At 40.4% G+C, this 17,767-nt stretch overlaps 1 protein-coding gene across 3 annotated transcripts in view; it reads left to right on the forward strand.

Annotated features, from left to right (window-relative positions):
* The window catches only part of CNTNAP5 (contactin associated protein family member 5), an 855,485-nt gene that overhangs the window by 197,708 nt on the left and 640,010 nt on the right, over nt 1–17,767 (forward strand). For all 3 annotated transcript variants that reach the window (XM_066345536.1, XM_066345539.1, XM_066345538.1), the window contains exon 3: nt 11,698–11,891. In XM_066345536.1, the coding sequence (XP_066201633.1) occupies nt 11,698–11,891 (194 nt within the window). The remainder of the gene's footprint in view (nt 1–11,697; nt 11,892–17,767) is intronic.

Consider the following 17,767-nt stretch of genomic DNA (forward strand, 5'->3'; position numbering starts at 1 on the left):
AATTTTCAATCTAGTAACAGTCAGTATTATAGTCATAATTTCTTTCTTGTCATCTTTGCAAGCAGTTCTTTGGGGCACAAGATTCATTTAATCCCAGTCCAAAGGTTACCTTGCCCTTTTATAACATTCCAAAGATTTGGGGCATAAGACATGCAAGACAGTTCCTATGGGATGGCAGCTCCAGCACTATTTTCGAGTGGCCCCACTTATATTATTGTTTACAGAAGGAAGGCAAAGATGGAAACCAAGTTATTATAAATAAGCCTATGTTATTATACATAAGCAACTGTGTTAAAAACTAGGAACTTAAGCTCTGAGTTATCATCATGTTAGGACTCTAAGAGAGCTGTTGTAATTCACGTATTTAAAGGTGAAAAAATGGATTCAGAGAGGTCAAGACGCTGACCTAAGGATACACAGTTAATTATTACTAAGACTTGGATTTGAATTAAATCTGTCTACTCCATAGGAATGGATATCTTTTGTTCACATTGATCTGAGATTTTAATCTTAGTAAAAAATGTGATTGGCATACTAGTGACCCCTTTAGAGGAATTATGGCATTTCTGGTAGCACTGTCAGTATTTGAACAGCAAAGACAGGGTTTTCAGGCATCAAGGGAGAAAGAAAGATACTGGCACATATGACTCCTCAGTGCCCCTAAAATTGTACTGTGCCCTAATACATTTATGGGTAAAACTGTTCTTGACCTAGATATTTATACAGTGGCCTAGGCCTCTTCCCTTACTAAGACAGCTACAGAGCATTAGAGATGTACAGGAAGCATGTGTGAGAGAGACAGAAGTCTGTGATTGAACATGAGCCTTGGGATCCTGTCTCAAATGTCGACAAATCCAACATGATGACTCTTTCTATGACTCTTTCAGGTGCAAAGCACAAGGATGTTATCAGAGGAAGGGGAAATCCTACGAATACTTTTGCTCACTAAAGTTATAATGCCTCAGAGATTCTAAACCTCAATGTGTGGCTCAAGAAAAGTTACAGATAAGCCTGTGTCATTCATCTTTCCTTTTATTTCCCTGATAGCCAATTGCATCCTTTGGAAAGCCAGGCTGAGATGGTTTCCAAATGCTCTCTTTAAAATGCTTGCCCAGGGCGTCACCATTCATGTCACTAATATTCAACTTGCCAGTCACTGCATTTAACGTAAATCATTTTAGCCTGAAAACACAGCAATGGCATTCAGCGTAGGATAATTAATGATGCACATTTGCCTAGTGATTGGCTAACTATGTCTGTATATTCAAGAATTTCAAGCCAGGGGGACATCAGTGAGTGGGTCCTTCTACTCTGTCTAACCTGTAGTGTTGTTCCAGAGGATCTACGCAATCGTTTCATTCAATTCATCTAGAAAATGATGTTCACTTAAGACATTGTGGAAATGCTGTTATAGATATGAGCTAAAGATTATTGTATCTATCTTATGGTGAAAATAGGAACATAAAACGAACTCTAAGGAACCAGAAAATGGGAGTAGACATGCACTCATCTTTCTCTAAGATCCAGATTGAATGCTCCTTACCCTATGTGGTGGTCTCTTCACTGGGGCCCCTTTTCAGCATCTCAAACTGTACTTACCTTACTTATAGTCTATGTCACCACTTGCTTATATCCTTGAATTAATTTTTTTCTAGCCAATATACATGTTTGATAAAAATCTATACTTTGTAAACAGATCTTTATAATTGGTTTTGCTAAGGACTTGTCTCTAAGAAATCTCTTCCACCAAAATACTCAGAGCAATCAAATGTTATCCTTGCTATAGCTATGTTAGGTCAATTGTGTATTAAGTAACAAAAACTCACTAGCTTGAAAACATGCATCAGCTTGGAAAATACTAAAATATTGAGATTAGGCACATGGATATTGAGAGGTTTCCATATTTTCATTTCTTCAACACTCGTGGGTGATAAGGATGTTCACCCTGTAATAATTACTTAAACTAAATATTTGTCTGGTGAGATTTCTCTGGGTCTGTGTGTTATTTAACATTTTATGAAAAGAAAAGACAAAATGTTTAATGAGGGTAGGCTCCTGAGCTGGTGCATTCAGCTCATAAATGCCATTCTCACTGTCCACTTCATTCTGAGCTAATAGCCTGTCCAGCCTCTCTCCCAACCCTTCTCTGCTCTGGGAGAAAAGAGAAGAGGAGAAGAGATGTGGCCGCTAGGGCTTCTTTTCAAGCCTTCTGATGGTGGTCCCTCAGATCTGCCCCATGATAAGCAGCACCAAAGAACATGTAAGAAAAGGCAGACTGTCTAGTCTTATCCCAGGCTCCTGGAATCAGAAACTCCATGAAATAACTTAAAAACTCCTGCTTTTCCAGGCTCCCCAAGGAATTCTGATGCAGTAAACTTTCAGATTTACTGCTTAGAACAAGAGAACTTTTCCAGGACTCAGGACCCAGGATCTAGGATCCAGGCCATCCAAGGACTCCAATCCCACATCACCAGCAGACTTCCCTCACGCTGTTCACCATGATTTGGTCACATGTCCACTCCTGAATCCTGTCACAGTCAAAGGGAGCAAAAGGATGTGGCATTGTCTTACGGACTTTAGACTACTAATCTGACACTGGAGTAAGAAAATAGTCTGTTCAGTCACGTCTTCCTCTTCCTCTTTCCTAAGCTGCATCACCTGCCTTTTGTTTGGTTACATTGAGGATCTGCCAGTCAGAGGAGTCATTTCCTGACACAGGTGTGGACTGATGTCAGAGTTTTTCTCTTGGATAAATATATACCAACATGAAGCATTTGGAGTAACACAATTAAGCACACATGTGTGTCTATCTATTCTGTGCTCTTAAGTCAGAGAACATACGAGTTGTTACAGATTGTCTTGTTTGATCCCTGATAAAGTCGACACTAACTCTACAATTTTTATAGAAGTTATAGAAGTAGAGGAATGACTTTTACAAAGTCACAGAGGAGGGAACTTTCACTTCAGACTCCAGTGTTAGACTGTGACCTCGCTCTCAAACAAAATTACCCCAGAAACACAAGATAGAAGTAGATGCTCAACTGTGTTCATAAGAGGAAAGTTTTAAGTGTCAATGCCAATGGGATAAGATTTGCAATTTTAAATGACTTCCAATTCCACTTCTCCACTTTCCCTTCAAAGATCTTGGGAGAGGTGTTTTTTTTTTTTTTTTTCCTATATGACTAAAAATAAAAATAGTGTCTTATCTAGCTGCTGAATCTTTCACACTGCTTTACTCTTGGATGGAATTCAATAATTATATATCCATTCAATCAGGAATAAATTATCCACTAAAAATCCCCTGGGCCTGAGCAGCTGATGGATAGGGTTAGCCTGTATTGATTTGCCAAATTAAAATAGAGCTCCGCTCCCACCATTTCATAAGAGGAGTTCTGGAGCCGTTCTGCAACAGAAGTTTCCTCAGGGCTGGGAATGTTCCATAGCTGTGCTGTCTAATAAGGTGGCCTTCAGCTATACATGATTATTGAAATATGGCTACAGCTACTAAGGCCCTGAATTTTTAACTTAATTTACAGTAAGTTAAATTAATTCTAAATAAAATAGGCACATGTGGCTAGTGGCTGCCACATTGAACAGTGTAGTTCTAGAGTCCTTTCAGGTGCTATGTACTTGGCATTCCCACCTATGTTTAAAAAAAATGCCTTGGTGCTTTTATGCATATATGAGTCAGTCCTTGGTCTACAAGAGGTGTGCATTTGAGAGGTCATCCTTGGAACTGAAGACTCAATTTTGCTCTATCCATATGCCCTTCTAATTGCTTCCCTTGCTTCTTGTGTAACTTCTGCGCTGTGAAATATGCAACCAGATGTTCTTTTCTGATTGATAAGAACCTTCAACAACTCGCCTTGTCCCAAAGGAAGATCCTTATTGTGGGCCATCACAACAAAACTGCCTGGGTATGAGCCCAATTCTTCAGAGTAATGCAGCTGTTTTCCACAGAAACTGAGAGACACACAGATGTGTGGCCTAGTCTGCACACTGTCACAGAGGCTGTTGGTGCTTATACTGCTCAGATTTCATTTTAGTACAAGGACCACATCTTAGAAGCTGAGTCGAGGCGGGACTTTCCATTCAATGTATCCATGGGATTGTGATCCCTGGAGATAGGATGTGAGGGAAGGAAGGGGGAATAGCTACCTGGAAGTGCAGTCTCAGCTACAGTCAACCTTCCTTCAGATTCCAGTAGAAAATTCTGGACCACAGGTAGCATCATAAATATCAGCCAAGCTTTGAGACTACTAGATGAAGTAGGAACAAGGAGAGTAGTAGTTTCCCAGGCAGGAAAACTTCTCTGTAGCCAAGGGAAAATCTCTGGAGGAGGGGACAGGCAGTGTAGTTATCATCCATTCTCTAAACAGGACCTGAGTCTTGAGAACATCTCCCACAGAACTCTGTCCAATCCCAATAGCTCTATCTTCTTTTATCTGCCAAAAGGCTTTCTCTTTGTGCTGCAAACACTGCCCTGTCCTCCAGCAGTCTTCAGTCAGTGTCTGACAGAGTTGATGTCTAAAAACCCTGGTTTCTTCTTGCTCCGGTGTTACAACCCTAAGGAGCTTCCTATGCTACTGGAATTATTCTCAACCTTAGAAGTGGCTGGCTAGCTGATGCACCATGAGTTGGCTTTCTTTAGTCCCTGTCTCATGCCCATGGCTTTCACCTGACTTCTAGGAGTCAATTTCCAAATGAACTACTTACTCTCAAAATCATGTCTCATCATTGACTTCAGGGAATCCAAACTAATTCACACACAGAGAGCCACCTCTCATTCTTGCTCTTGAGTCGGCCTCAATTATGATTCCTAGGTCTGATTTGGATTCAAACTTTTCCCTTCCTAACTTGAGCTCCTTCATTCTTTCTTGCAAACTGGCTTCAAGGAGGGCCACTCCAGATTTTCCTATGGGTTTTATCTTTTTTGAAACTCACAGGGCATTTGCTCAAGATCTTACTCTCCTTTCCCCCAAGAGGCTTGTTAGTCCCTAAATAAGTGTGCAGATAGAAAAGTAAGTGCCCTGGCAAGGACCAGTTTGCAAAGTCCAGGTCTTACTCCACCTGCCCAGCAGGACAATGATAGCAGAAGGACAATGCCCAGTGTGCCCGGAGCAACTTCCCTGACTTAGATGCTCCAGATGGGCCACAGGTCTTGTCATCAATGGATGATAACAACACTATAAAGCAGAAGCACAGGAAGCCCTCTTGAGGACTGCAAGCGCCTTGTGGATGTTACCACTCTTATCTATATTGTATCACGTTAAATGTGGATGGGAAACCTCTCATTAGCACCACTAGGTAGCCTGTGCCTGATAAATTTCAGACCTTTACTCACAGAGGCAGTAACTGTTTAACAATTAAAGATGCAGTTTGTAATTGAACCTAACATACCAGTCACTCACTTGTGAGAATGTGCTTGTAGCTATTAGGGCCTTTTATAAATCCAGGGGAAGGTACATGCCTCGGAGTCCTGTTCCCTGTAGTTTTTATTCTAGGGTTTTTAGAAGTGGCCAGCCTGTGCTCTTCAGACAGATGAGGTGTGAAAATATTATTTGCAACTCAGCTTTTGTTGGTCTTGTACAAAATGGACTCTGTTTTTGAATGATAGTTGTAAAATATCGCTTAGCAGAGACCTGCATAAAATTCATTTTGTGCCCATTTTCAGTGTGTGACACCAATCAATCCTCATTTCCGTTTCTGAGTTAGAAGTGGAAATAGGTGTAGAAAGGAGTTTCTGCTTCTTTGACCAGTTATTTTGTTCCATGCTCAGTACCTACCCTTAAGTGTGAAGTTGGAAATAAGGATCATGGTATAGAGGGCTGAGCAGAGAACTGAGCATCAGGAGATTTGTCTTCCAACTTTTCTTAGAATTCTCCACATGTTTAAGATACTGGTTTCTGATAGAAATCTCAGGCAGGGACAAGAAGTTAGAAGAACTGGGTTGGAGCAATGTCTCGTCATATAACTTGAATAAATTAGTTGGTTCTTTGTGTCTGCTTGATTGTCTAGTACATGGAAATTAAAAATACTATTGCTGACTGCTACACAATCAAGGAGGTACTAAAAACAAGTTTGAAGTCTGAATTATGATGCTAATGAGACTTGCTAAGGAGAAGAAGGAGGAGGAATAGGAAGAACTTTTTGTCCTTGTGGTTCAGTGGCTGTGTAGACAAGTGTGGTTAAAAGATTGGGCTCTTGGGTCCTGACTTTTTGTGTTAATCCCTGCTCTACCACTTCCTATCTGTGTGATCTTGGAAGAGTTGCTCAGTAATTTTGGCTTCACTTCCCTACCTGTGGAATGGGGATCATAATAGTAGCTATCATGCAGAGCTCCTGTGCTGATGAATGAATCGATGCTGGCCAAGTGCTTGGGGCAGTGCCGAGCCTCAAGCAAAGATTGTTAGCTGACAGTGTGTAGGAATGAACACTCCAAGGGCACGTGGAAGGGGGTTGGTGAGAGGAGCCAAGGGCTAACTAGGAGTGAAAAGAACTGCCCAAGCAAGAGGAAAGATGGGTACTCCTGAATTCAAATTTTCAGATTTCCTTGGCAACTGCAATTCTGACATTAAGTATTCCTCCATGTTGGGTTTGGGCAGAGTGTTCATCTCTTTTTTTTTTCTTCTTTTCAAAGTGAGAAAAAGGAAGATAGAGAGACAAACTCCTGCATGCACCCCAACTGGGATCCACTCGGCAACCTCCGTATAGGGCCAATGCTCGTCCTATCTGGCGCCATGCTCACAGGGAGCTATTTTTAGTACCTGAGGTAGAGGCTCCAAGGAGCCATCCTCAGTGCCCAGGGCCAATGCACTCAAACCAATTGAGCTATGGCTGTGAGAGGAGAAGAGAGAGAGAGAAAGAGAGAAGGGGGGAGGAGTGGAGAAACAGATGATCATTTCTCCTGTGTGCCCTGACCAGGAATTGAACCCAAGACATCCACACACTAGGCCCACCATCTACCACTGAGCCAACTGGCCAAGGTAGAGTGTCTATCTTTAGACCCAGAAGCAATTTCCTATTGTTATTATTTTCTTTAATATCTGAAAACAGTATATTGTATTTAATTATTTTGGACCATTAAATATGTAAATAATGAAGCACTTATCAGTGAAATATTGGGACTGAAAATGCAGAAGCTACCTCCCTCTCTGTTTCCCAAACCCTTTGGCACACCATGAGCGCTTTCTAAAACTACCGGTTCTCAGGTAAGTCTCCTGAATAACTCATCAAGGGTCAGGTCAAGGAACTTGTGCGTGTGGTCTTCACAACCTCTCTACGGGTTGAGACTCTCCCAGCTCAATGAACCTCTGGAGCAGAGCTGGGTCTGGAATCAGGTCTCTTGATTTTTAGTATCTACTTTTTTTATATTTTCTCTCAAAAGTCCAATAATGTAGTGTGAGGTTTAGGGAGTGCTAGCAACCCACTAGATAGAGCCATCCAGCCCCCAGTAACCTATGTTTGAGAACTATTAAAAAACTCTAGATGATGTAAAAATCTAAGCTGAGATTATTTTTTCTTTTGAAATTAATTTTTAAATTTCCATTAAATTTCTTTTAATTTAAATCAGAGGATTTATGAGAATTGCAGTTAATAATCACTGATACTGCAGTCACAATTACAGAGAACTCTTTCTTAGTCATCCCTTTAAATGCCAAACAGATGCATATGTTGCACCCCAATTTAGGGAGTAACGAAAGCTAGCCTGGGTGTGGTGTGTGTTTAGAGTAGTTGCAAATAATGTCTTCAGGCTACACTCATAATATGTGAAAACACATTTATTGTTTATGGAAGGAACAAAATGTTTGTCATAGCAACCATGGCAACCCTGGGTGTCTGGCCTATTAGCTGTGATGCAGGGAGCATCTTCCACAGCAGAAGAAGAGTCCTTGGCAGTTATCACTTAGAGAGTGTTTCTTCATTTAAGAGTTTAGGCTGGAGCTCCTGAGCTTGGATAATTCTTGATGTGTTAATGAATTCTAACAACAACCATTCCATTTAGTTAATTTCAAAGGGGATTAATAAACTAAGTTTTTTACTGTGGGCAAAATGGGGATGTGATTTTCTTTAGACAAATTTGAAGAAATCCTTGTTTTAGTAGTAACTCTCCACATTTTGTTTGTTTGATTTTAGTCACTCTTTTGTGATTTTTATTCTTTCAAGGTGGTGAGGTGAATTCCATGTCATTTTTTTGTTTTATCTTCAACATAGTTCTTATCATACATGCATATGATAAGAATATTTAGAATAAATGAAGGAAAAACTCTAAAGCAGGAATAAGAAGCCTAATTGTGAATTATTGGGAATAAAAGAGAAATAGTTAAAGTTTGAAGAGTCTCAGAAAAAGCCATAAGCCCTATATTATACTACCAGCTGTCAAATTTCTATGCATACTCTTTGTGCAATAAACCATATAAATATGATTAATGAGGTATCAGTTTATAAAAGAATGTCATGCTGATAGTAGAAATTATGTTGCATGCAAAAAAGCACAAAGTCACATTGAAGGAGCACTTTCACTCCTCAGAAGAATTCACCATGCAGAAGATTTTTTGTCATTTTTTTAATATAGCTATCTAAAATATCCCCTAAACTTTATTTTTTTACTTAAAAAGAAAGAATCCTTTTGAAATCAAGTGAAAATGAAGAGTAGTCTCAGGGTAATTTTAGACTTCTTATAGATATAAATTCTTTTCTCTTTCCTTTTTTCTTTTTTCTTTTTTTCTTTTTTTAGGTGAGAGCAAAGGAAATAGTGAGGTAGACTCCTGAATCCTCCCCAACAAGGATGGGATCCACCTGGCAACCCCATCTTGGGCTGATGCTCAAGTACCAAGCTATTTTTAGTGCCTGAAGCTGACTTGCTTGGACCAACTAAGCTATCCTAAATACCTGGAGCCATGCTCCAACCAATCAATCTGCTGGCTGTGAAATGGGAAGAGGGAGTGAAATGGGAATGGGAAGGAAAGAGAAGCAGATGGTTGCTTCTCATGTATGCCCTGACTGGGAATTGAACCTGGGTCAACCATATGCCCAGCCAACGTTCTATCCACTGAGTAAACCAGCCAGGGCCAGATATAAATTATTCTTAAACCTCCCTGTCATTTTAAAAAAGTGAAGGGTGTGTATTAGAGATTCTGCACACAGAGGTGAGATAGTACTGAATGATGAAATGTACTTGTGGACCGGGCCCTTCAAATGCCTCATCCCATTGCCTTTCCTCCTTATTCATTTTTTAGGTTTTTAGAAACCTTTTTTTTAATGTTACTTAATAGTCTCAGTCCTGCTTGAATTCTACATTCCAGGCATTATACACTCTCTAGATCTTAGGTTCCTCCATTGTATTAAGGGAATTACGCTGTGTACTTCGCAGGGTATTGTCTATGGAGTAAGATGGGCTAACCTGCAATGTCAGACACATTCCAGGGGCAATGGCTTAAACAGAACAGATATTTAGCTGTCATTCACATCATTGGTTAGGGGAGGTGTTCAGGTAGGCAGAGGCTCTCCTCCACGTGCTGATGCAGGTGGCCAGAATCATTAATTCCCCACTGTGGTTCTGTCATCATCGAGGACTCTGCTGTCCACTGCATCCACCCTGAGAGTCCACACATGACACACCTTTTCCCCACTCACATATCCTCACAGAGGATGTGTCTTGTGGCCATATATCTAACAGGATGGAAAGTTGGCATATGTCTCACTCACCCAAATACACCGCAGTCCTGTTACGCCAGAGGGCGAGGGGATGGCTGTGAGGGAATGTCAGAGGTGTCTGTCACTGCGCCCTGGCCTGCAGGACACTTAAAAATGGCATTCCACTGTAGGTGCTGAACATTCATTCTAGTCCTTTCTTTACATTTGAATCTTCTCAGGAAAATGAAAAATGCTTTATCAAACCACAACTTAATAGCGGTAGGTCTTAATTGAGAGAAAAGCAATGAGCACTTGTAGGTGAGCCTCATGGCCAGAGCAGGGTCTGCGGTGGGTTCTCCACCTCTTTGGTCCATGTGACCACTCCCATGTGGTGAGAGGCTCTCTGGGTAGTGGGGAGTTCTCAGTTACAGGGCTTGGAGTTCTCAGTTACCAAGGAGAAGTCCACTGACTCCTCCAAAGAGAGCAAGAAAGTAGACTGTGGCATCACTAAAATGATTTTCATGACAGGTTGAAATAGAATGGAATTTATTGCCAAGATCTTCTAATTAAAACTTCATTTAACTCCCAAACCTGATGCTCTGAGCAAAGTGCTCAAAGGATCTGCTTCCATCTCATCCTTACTTACAGCATGGGCGTTCATGCCATAACTCCAGCTAAGGGTACAGATTTGTGAACTCTGGAGTCATTAAAACTGAATGCTGACTTATTTATGCCTATGTCAAATAAAGACAGGAAACTTAGGCCACAAGTCTTTCAACTAAGCAAGAGCTAATATTGATCTCCAAAATTCCCTTTCTGTCAAATATTGAAACTCTGGAGTCCAAAGGCTTTTGTAACATGTTAGCATGTCTTTATGTGTCAAATATGCTGAACGACATGCAGATCCAGGAGTGTGGCACAATCTCACTTCTCTTTGAGATTTGCAGGAGCTGTGCCTTTGACCCTGGTTGATCTCTCCAATGTTATCTTTGTTTTCCCTATTCTGCTTGGACCAGAGCCTTACTCGTTTCAGATTTTGGCCTTCCTGACCACCTACCAAGTCGTTCTGTCCCTTGCTCTTATTGTACCTTGCACTTATCTCTTGTAACACTTCCAGACTCATCACTTTACACATTCTTTTCTTTGCATGTATATTTCCTCAGCACCCAGTGTGCTCCTGGTACTCAGTAAACACCTGTTGGGCATATGAATGCTAACCTCTCACCAGCATAGCCAGTGAGCTTTCATCTCTGTATCCATAGCCAAGTCCCGGTCTCCAGATAGAATGTGTTTCGAAAGAGATAACCAGAGGAGCCTGACCAGGTGGTGGCGCAGTGGATAGAGCATCGGACTGGGATGTGGAGGACCCAGGTTCAAGACCCCGAGGTTGCCAGCTTGAGCGTGGGCTCATCTGGTTTGAGTGAGGCTCACCAGCTTGAACCCAAGGTCTCTGGCTCCAGCAAGGGGTTACTCAGTTTGCTGTAGCCACACGCTCAAGGCACATATGAGAAAGCAATCAATGAACAACTAAGGTGTTGCAATGCGTAATGAAAAACTGATGATTGATGCTTCTCATCTCTCCGTTCCTGTCTGTCTGTCCCTGTCTATCCCTCTCTCTGACTCTCTCTCTGTCTCTGTAAAAATATTTTAAAAAAAGGAAAGAAAAGAGAGATAACCAGAGGAAAGAAAAAGAGGGATAAAAGGGGAAAAATAGGAAGAAGGAGGGAGATGTTAGTGAGGCAGAGATGCAAAACATTAAAAGTCATGGTTGTAAACAGAAAAACGTGTCCCGCTAGGAATCCAGAATTGGAAGCTGTTATGCCCAACGAAAGAGAGAGAGAATCATGACAGGGACAGCATTTGGGGTGAATCTTAAATTATAAAAGCAAATTAGATGAAGCGGAGGCTGAAAGTTGGGCCAAGAAATCGCCAGGGGCTTCAGAATGGAGCCAGGGTAGATTTGGTGTGAAGACACCCTAGCTGAGCATGGTTCCATTTCTCTTTGGGAAGCAGAGCCACGGCTGTGCCAGATGTTACCACAGCTGTCTTGTCCTCTTCCAGGAGACGATGGCTGGTCCCCTGAAGACTCCAATGCCCAGCAGTGGCTCCAGATGGACCTGGGAAGCAGAGTGGAGATTACCGCAGTGGCCACGCAGGGGAGAACTGGGAGCTCTGACTGGGTGACTAGGTACAGCCTTATGTTCAGTGACACAGGCCACAACTGGAAACAGTACCAGCAGGAAGACAACATCTGGGTAAGACATCCTTTCTTTTAAGATAAATAGCCCTGGATGTGATCATGGGAACTCATACACGTCCCTGTCATTTTCCTGCATTTAGAATGAGGATGGTCTGATGGCTGCTGAGTGCTCGTCTAGACCTCATTAAACTTCATCCATCCCATCTTCAGCATGGCTCCAGTACCTAGAAAAATTAAGATGTCTGTTGCAAAAAGTTTGGTATTTTCCTGCTTTTCTGGTAACTTGGGTAACTCACTGCCAGGGCCTGAGTTCTTTGACCTGTAAAAGCAGAGCTACCTGCTGAGAGTCTAATTGCTAATGAGAATCTGTGTTGATTTATTGAGCATTCATTTATTCAAAATGAATTGAAAGGATAAAATATCCCTTAATTTTTTTGAGCAGTATTTATGCCGGGTACATCACGTACTTTGCAATGACCCAGTTAGCCCAGTAATGCAGCTTGACCAACCTTGCCCGATCCGCAAGTGTTGACAAGGCATTCGCAACCTGGCCATGGCCCAGCAGCTTTTATCCAAGATTTGCAAACAATTGGAAGAGTTCAACATGCAAAGCAAATAAACAATTTAAAATTACTCTGTCTTTATAAACAAATCTTCAGCTTGGATGTAAAGAACAGTTTGCTTCAATTAAAAAACAAACTTTTGCTTCCTCACTGCAAGCACAATCTCTTGGTCTACAGAATAAGTCCCCAGCCACCACAATGTCCAGAAAGGGAGGCAGAGACAGAGCAAGGGACCCCGGAAGAGGCTTCAGACATTCACTCACTAAACAAAATTCACTGTTAGTTTATATTGTTTTTAGTTTAGGAAAAAAACAAAACAAAAAACCATCACAGTCACTGAATGTGAAGAATTGGCCACTTGGAGCATGATCTTCCCTTTCCATAGTGTTCCTAGTCCTTCCCCCCTTTGCATCAATGCCGAGGACGATTTCAAAGGGTCCTTGTTTTGCACATGGAGTTTTCAGTGTTGGCCCCACTTCATTGGAGGATAAATCTACTTTTTATTTATTGTCATTTTTGCTTGCCCACCCATCCCTATTTCTAATTGAAAATTATGGTAAATTGTGGATTAAGATTAGTTATGGCAGACTGAATTTGAGAATACTATTATCATCTTTATTCTTAGTCAGTAGTAATATTATTATTTTGTAATACAGAGAGCATGAGTTCACTCATTTTTAAAAATAGGCTTTTGGAAATGATTTTACTTTTTCTTCCTAAATTTTGAAACCCCCATATATTTTTTACAGATTTTTGTGTGGGTTTTTTTTCTAGTGTGAACTAACAATTAGACAAACTTTTCATTGTGAGAAACAATTTTAAGGATTTAGGTTGACCTTAGAGGGCCAAATAGTGTGGGACTATTTATTTTCTTTGTGTTTTCAGTCAGAACTAGCTGTTTTTAAAACTGAATTGCATTTTTGAGATAATTTGTCTATTTTTTTTAAACCTTGAGTATTCTATTTTTTAGAACCAAATGACCTGCCTTCAGCCTGTCCTATGGGTCAGAAGATGGTTCAAGGACTAACAGCTTCTTTAGGCCTGTGAACTATGGGCATAAGGCCAGTCTCAATTTGCTCCTATTGGTTTACCTGTGTTTCCAGATAACTCCAAGCACCATAATGACAGGGGCCAGTCTTAGAGGCCCTTGCAGCCTCTATGCATACTGTTGCTGAAAACACACCATGAACTAATTTTTGGATGGTTTTTGTAAATTTTTTGTTTGTTTGTTTTTTATTTATTCATTTTTTTAGAGAGGAGAGGGGGAGAGAGAGAGAGAGAGAGAGAGAGAGAGAGAGAGAAAGTGAGAGAGAAGAGACAGACAGAGAGAAGGGGGGGAAGAGCTGAAAGCATCAACTCCCATATGTGCATTGATCAGGCAAGCCCAGGGTTTTGCACCGATGACCTCAGCATTTCCAGGTCGATGCTTTATCCACTGCACCACCACAGGTCAGGCCAGCATGGTTTTTGAAAGAACTGCAGAGGTATAGGGCTTCTAGAACTGGAGGGGTCGAGGCTATTTCCATTTTTTACCTCACTCTCAAAACAGCCTTCAGCCTTCACACTTCTGGGGAGAACAAAGATGCTGGGTGGGCAGAGAAGAAAAGGCTGGGGGCTATGTGTGTAGCAAGGTGGCGATGCCAACTGTGGCTTCTCCAGAGACATGTACAGTGCCTGCTGAATGCTTAAGAGAGCCCATAGCCCAGGGTCAGCCTGTGAGGTGCAAACTGGGGGAGGAGAAAGGCTCATGTGGGAATCCACACAAATTCTGGCTGAAAGTGTCAATTACAGTGATAAGGGGCATGAACACCATGATATGTTATGCTCAGTAATAAGACTCAAATCTGGGAAAATGTGCATCCAATTATGTCAGTACCGAAGAAACAAACTACTACTGAACACCGGTTATGTATTACATCTGTCAGCAAACACGTGCATATATATACTATTTTATAAACTCTGGTTATTCTACATTTGCATCTCTATGGAGAGGTTTGCACTCACAGTGACACACCTGAGCTCATATAATCAGAAGCTGGTGATGCTAGACATGCAAAATTGAAATTTATTCCTAAATATATCTTATTATAAAACTGTACTTCCGATTTCTCCTTCACTGCATCTATTTTTTTAATTTTACAAAATCAATTTACTTTTCTCATCAGAATCACTCTGTAAGAATAATATTGAACCCCAGCATTTAATATACAAGTTGTTAACATTTTTTTTAAAAAGTGAAAAAAACCCAGCAATAATATCTAAATAGATTCCTCTATGTCATAAACAGTGCTCCAGGTCTCCAAAGCTGTTTAGGTGCCAGGAACACCCTTCAGAGACTCCACTGTTTCACCAACATGTACTTCACAGACACATGTCCAATCTAAGCTGTGGCACCACTGGCATTTCTACCAGATTGTTGTGGGATAAATTTCCTTGAGAGTTTTTATTTTTTATTCCAAATTTCAAATTAGAAGAGAGATTAGATTCATCAGAGTTGATCCTAAAGAAAAGGTAACAATAGTCAAACAAAAAATTTTATTTAGTAAAATTCTTTAAATTGTTCTGTTTAGCTTTTCAAAAAAATGCCAATACCTAAAACATCAATGTCAAATATTGACTTATTTAAGGATGGTGTGTCAGAGATGTAGAGAATCTCTTGAATGAGACTCTCAGATGGTCTTTTAAAGAAACTCACTTTTTAGATGATGTAGAGTTTGGAAAGCTTTCTTTTTTCTTTACAGAGACAAAGAGGATCAGAGAGAGGGATAGACAGGGACAGACAGACAGGAATGGAGAGAGATGAGAAGCATCAATCATCAGTTTTTTGTTGTGGCACTTTAGTTGTTTATTGATTACTTTCCTTTATGTGCTTTGACCGTGAGGCTACAGCAGACCGAGTAACCCATTGCTCGAGCCAGTGACCTTGGGTCCAAGCTGGTGAGCTGTGCTCAAACCAGGTGAGCCCGCGCTAAAGATGACGACCTCGGGGTCTTGGACCTGGTCCTCCGCATCCCAGTCCAATGCTCTATCCACTGCTCCACTGCCTGGTCAGGCGGAAAGCTTTCTAAGATTGATTTATCTACTGCAGTACACACCATAGAGGAGATATCAATTTATCAGGACTTGAGAGATGTGTTTTATTTTACCAAGCTTTCTCTGGAACAAGAATCCTGAACATATACCTGTTCAATAAACAGTAGCAAATGTTCATGCCCTAAAAATCCAATTTGTAGTGTTTCTGCTTTGGCACTAAAGAGGATGCTTACGAGTGAGGCCACAAGGCAGCCGCTTAGTGATGCATCATGATTTATGAGCCAGCCACAGCTCTCAGTTTGCTAAATACTCAGGCGTGAAGGTGTCTCAGTGACAAACTTAGCAACGATTTTAGAATCTTAGCAGATTCAAATTCTCTCTCTGGTTGATTTGTAGACAGTACAAATATTGAGATTCTGTACTCTGAGCAGTGCCATTGGACCATGTTCGGTAAAGTTAATGAATTTATTTGGAACAAAGTAACCTCTAATGTTCTAATTAAATTCACACAGATCAGGGTCCTCTGTCATTTTGAAAGATATACCAGGAGAAACACTCACTGTCCCTGTTGTACCTATGAGTTACACCATCAGTCCTGAGTCTCTTGTGAGTGTTCAATCCCTTCATCACTCTACCTGGTTTTTTTTAAATACAATTGATAAGTGTTTTAAAAATGCATTTTTTCTCTATGTGTATTGGCACTTTTCTTTATTTTCTGTCTTTTATCCACATGAATTTTTATAAATATTGTATTAATGTATTGGGGGAGTGACACTGGTCGACAAACATACACAGATTTCAGGTGTACACTTCTGTAAGTCATCATCTGTACATCTGAATTTTCAAAGACTTGTGCTTGTGTTTTAATATATGCTGTCCTTTTTCAAAATCATCTTATCTACCCTTATCCACATTGCTTATGATCTTTTGTAAGTCATTCAGGATCCTTTTCCCCCTTTCATATTAAAGTAAATATCTCTTTTATTATCAATTTTAAAATTTCAATGACAATTTCAGTGTAGTTGTCTTGAGCATGCCCCCTTCCCTAACTATGCCAAGTGTTTTAGGTATGGACACAAGATTTGCATATAACATTTGTTTTGTTTCCAATGTCCTCCCTGATGGCAAGTTTTATATCCACTTTGGCTATGGCAGCATATTAGGGTGATGTTTCTAGTTAATTAACTTACAAGAATTTAATATTTTTTATTTATTCATTTTTAGAGAGGAGAGGGAGAGACAGAGAGAGAGAGAGAAGGGGGAAGGAGCAGGAAGCATCAACTCCCACATGTGCCTTGACCAGGCAAGCCCAGGGTTTCGAACCGGCGACCTCAGCATTTCCAGGTCGATGCTTTATCCACTGCGCCACCACAGGTCAGGCCAACTCACAAGAATTTAATAAGGTCTTATTATGACTGGGTAGGGAGCACCTACAAGGATTTTCAACCCACAAGATAAGCTCTACCAGTAGATGTTAAAGTGTATTTCTCTCACCTCAAAGGTGATTTCTGACATCATAGTATCATTGTTGCTGTGTTTCTTGATGTGTAAGACAACATACAGCTCAATTCTCTTAACCTCTTCTATCTGAGAACTTTACCACAAGAAGCCCAGTGTGCAAAACCAAAGAACCAAAGAGGCATCTTCCCTAAGTAACCAAAAATCATTTTATATGTGATCAACAAATCCCCATTCTTAGTCAGTTTTACTTTTTAGGACTTTATTGAACATATTGAATACAATATTTGTTTTTTCCTGACCACTTTTAAGTATATGTTATAGCATTCAAACAAGCTCTAGAGACTTGAATGCCACCTAAAAATGTTAATAATATTTACAATCCTCCTTATTTGTAACGATTACAGAATATAAGAGTTAGAGGCAATCTGTAAGAATCCTGGTATTTTTTAATTTATCTATTTTATAATCTTTTGCTTTTTTTCTAAGTGCAGTCCTCATATTGTCAACTATAAAAGCCACATCCATCTTTGTAAAATAATTTGCTTTACTTGTCTTTTGCAAAGGTAATCTAATGAACCCCTCATGATTCTGGTTCTAGACAAATTTTTGTGATTGGTGATTTCCTCATTATTGTCCATAAAGAATTAGTGGCTTGATTTATCTATATGTCTACTCACTATTTCCAAGTTTCCTTTTATTGAAGCATTCACAATCCATCTTTGTTTGATGTGGGTTATATATACAGCTCACAAAAATTAGAGGATATTTCAAAATGAATATGAAGCTATAAAATGTCTCCTATTTTTTGTGAGCAGCATATTATAATATGGTACCATTATAATCAGTCCTGATTTCACAACATATGCAGGCTCAC

This window comes from Saccopteryx leptura, chromosome 7 (genome assembly GCF_036850995.1).
Source record: "Saccopteryx leptura isolate mSacLep1 chromosome 7, mSacLep1_pri_phased_curated, whole genome shotgun sequence".
Classification (NCBI taxonomy): domain Eukaryota; kingdom Metazoa; phylum Chordata; class Mammalia; order Chiroptera; family Emballonuridae; genus Saccopteryx; species Saccopteryx leptura.